Source organism: Sinocyclocheilus grahami, unplaced genomic scaffold (genome assembly GCF_001515645.1).
Source record: "Sinocyclocheilus grahami isolate Dianchi unplaced genomic scaffold, SAMN03320097.WGS_v1.1 scaffold14980.1, whole genome shotgun sequence".
In the NCBI taxonomy this organism is placed as follows: Eukaryota; Metazoa; Chordata; class Actinopteri; order Cypriniformes; family Cyprinidae; genus Sinocyclocheilus; species Sinocyclocheilus grahami.
Genome location: NW_015515565.1, coordinates 1,607 through 3,451, shown reverse-complemented (window position 1 = coordinate 3,451; position 1,845 = coordinate 1,607). Strand labels below are relative to the sequence as shown.

The following is a 1,845-nucleotide window of genomic DNA, read 5'->3' as shown; positions in this document are numbered from 1 at the left end:
ACTTCTTCAGAGCAAAGGATTCAGTGAAACACTTTCATGTCCGGCGGCAGTTTGGCAAATATTCCTTTGGCTTCAATGAATTTCCTTCCCTTCAGGATTTTTGCAGTCACTTTGCCAATCAGCCGCTGCTAGGCAGCGAGACAGGTTAGCTATATTTACAGTTCACAAACTGCTTTTCAGCACTTCTCTGGCACAATGACCCTGTTTCCTGTTTCACTCTTGTAACCAAGGAAGCCTGATAGTGCTACGGTTCCCATACCCACGGCAGGTGGAAGAACCATCCATTTATGAGACGGTGTGTGTGCATACGGCCATGCAGACAGGCCGGCATGAAAACGACCTGGTGCCTAATGCTCCAGCAGTAAGTCCAAGTGACATTATACAGACCTACATGCACACACACGTCACATACACACATATTTGAAAGAGTAAAGTTGAGTCTATGTTGTCAACAGCTTGGCACTAAAGAAGGTTATCTGGTTAAACAAGGAGCGATCATCAAGGTATGGTTACATAGTTTACTATATCAATATAGACTAATTAAAAAATTCAACCAGTGATTGCAGTAAATGTCAGTTCCAAGCTAATAAGGTAAATTGTAACAGGGTTAAACTGGTTCTAGCGCAAACCTAGACCTAGTTTTGTTGGCTGATGGTTTCATCTTTATTTATTTTCTTGGCAGAACTGGAAGCAGAGATGGTTCACACTGAATAGATATGAACTTAAATATTTTAAAGATAAAATGGTAGGTCTGTGTATTTTGTACAATGAGATTTATAATCAGATAAGAGTTAAAGTTGATTGTTTATCTCACAGAAAACTGTCTCCTCAGTTTGTAGAGCCAATACGAACCCTGGATCTGACGGAGTGCTCTGCTGTGCAGTTTGATTACAGTCAGGAGAGGGTTAACTGCTTCTGGTGAGAGATTTATAATATGGCCGTAATTCATGAAACCTACATTATGCACGGTTTTCTTTTCTTTTTTGGCAAAATTCACAATTTGAAAATATCAACTTCCTTAAATTGAAACTGTAATTACAGTTACAAACCTTTATCCTGTTGGCTGCAGAGATATTTTAGTATCATTGATATACAGTTGCAGTTTTTGTTAATTAGATTTTTATATTTTATTAAATTTGTTCTTATATTTTAAGTTTTAGTAATTTTGTTGCTTTTGTAATTCATTTTATTAGTTCTTTAAAATGTCTATATTGTTTTTTTTATCACTTTTTTTGTTATTTTAGTACTTGGACTTAAACTAAATATAAAAAAAGTTTACTTTTATATTTTGTATATTTGTATTTTTTATGGTTATATTTTTAGTTAACGATAATAACCCTGGTTTACTGCTGTAGTTCAACTTCAGAAATGTAATCAACAAGGCCAGTTCATTTCTGAATGGCATTTTTTTTTTTTTTTTAAATGACAGGAGTGGCAGTTAAAAATGTTACTCATAATAGAGATGCCTTCAAATTCTTCATTCAATTACAAAAGCAAAGTTATAAAAGTAAGACCCTTTACTGTTGTGCTAGACTAGTTATCCTGTTGTTTTTACATCTGAAACTTCTGCAATTGGCCAACCATGAAATGATTGGTTATTTTTGGCAACTGAGAATGAGCTGGTATATCTGCAGCATTCAAGTGTCTGACAGCTTACAGTTACTGTGCACACTAAATCAGCAGTACAATCTGCAAAGCATGAATCAAAATTCACATTGTCTGTGTACAAAGTAAACTAAGAAGTCATTACGATTTTATATCAGAATCCTAATATTCTGTTGTTAATATCTTAATGTGTATCTGATATTTTCCTACGTGTAAGTGATTCTTAGTAATGAGGAAGTG

At 34.6% G+C, this 1,845-nt stretch overlaps 1 protein-coding gene across 1 annotated transcript in view; it reads left to right on the top strand.

Annotated features, from left to right (window-relative positions):
- LOC107579178 (dual adapter for phosphotyrosine and 3-phosphotyrosine and 3-phosphoinositide-like) overlaps nucleotides 1–918 on the top strand; it is a gene marked incomplete at both ends in the record, with an annotated part of 2,387 nt that extends 1,469 nt beyond the window's left edge. The window contains 5 exons of the mRNA XM_016265037.1: nucleotides 11–144; nucleotides 231–361; nucleotides 456–503; nucleotides 683–745; nucleotides 833–918. Of these exons, the coding sequence (XP_016120523.1) occupies nucleotides 11–144; nucleotides 231–361; nucleotides 456–503; nucleotides 683–745; nucleotides 833–918 (462 nt within the window). The remainder of the gene's footprint in view (nucleotides 1–10; nucleotides 145–230; nucleotides 362–455; nucleotides 504–682; nucleotides 746–832) is intronic.
- Nucleotides 919–1,845: the final 927 nt, after the last annotated feature.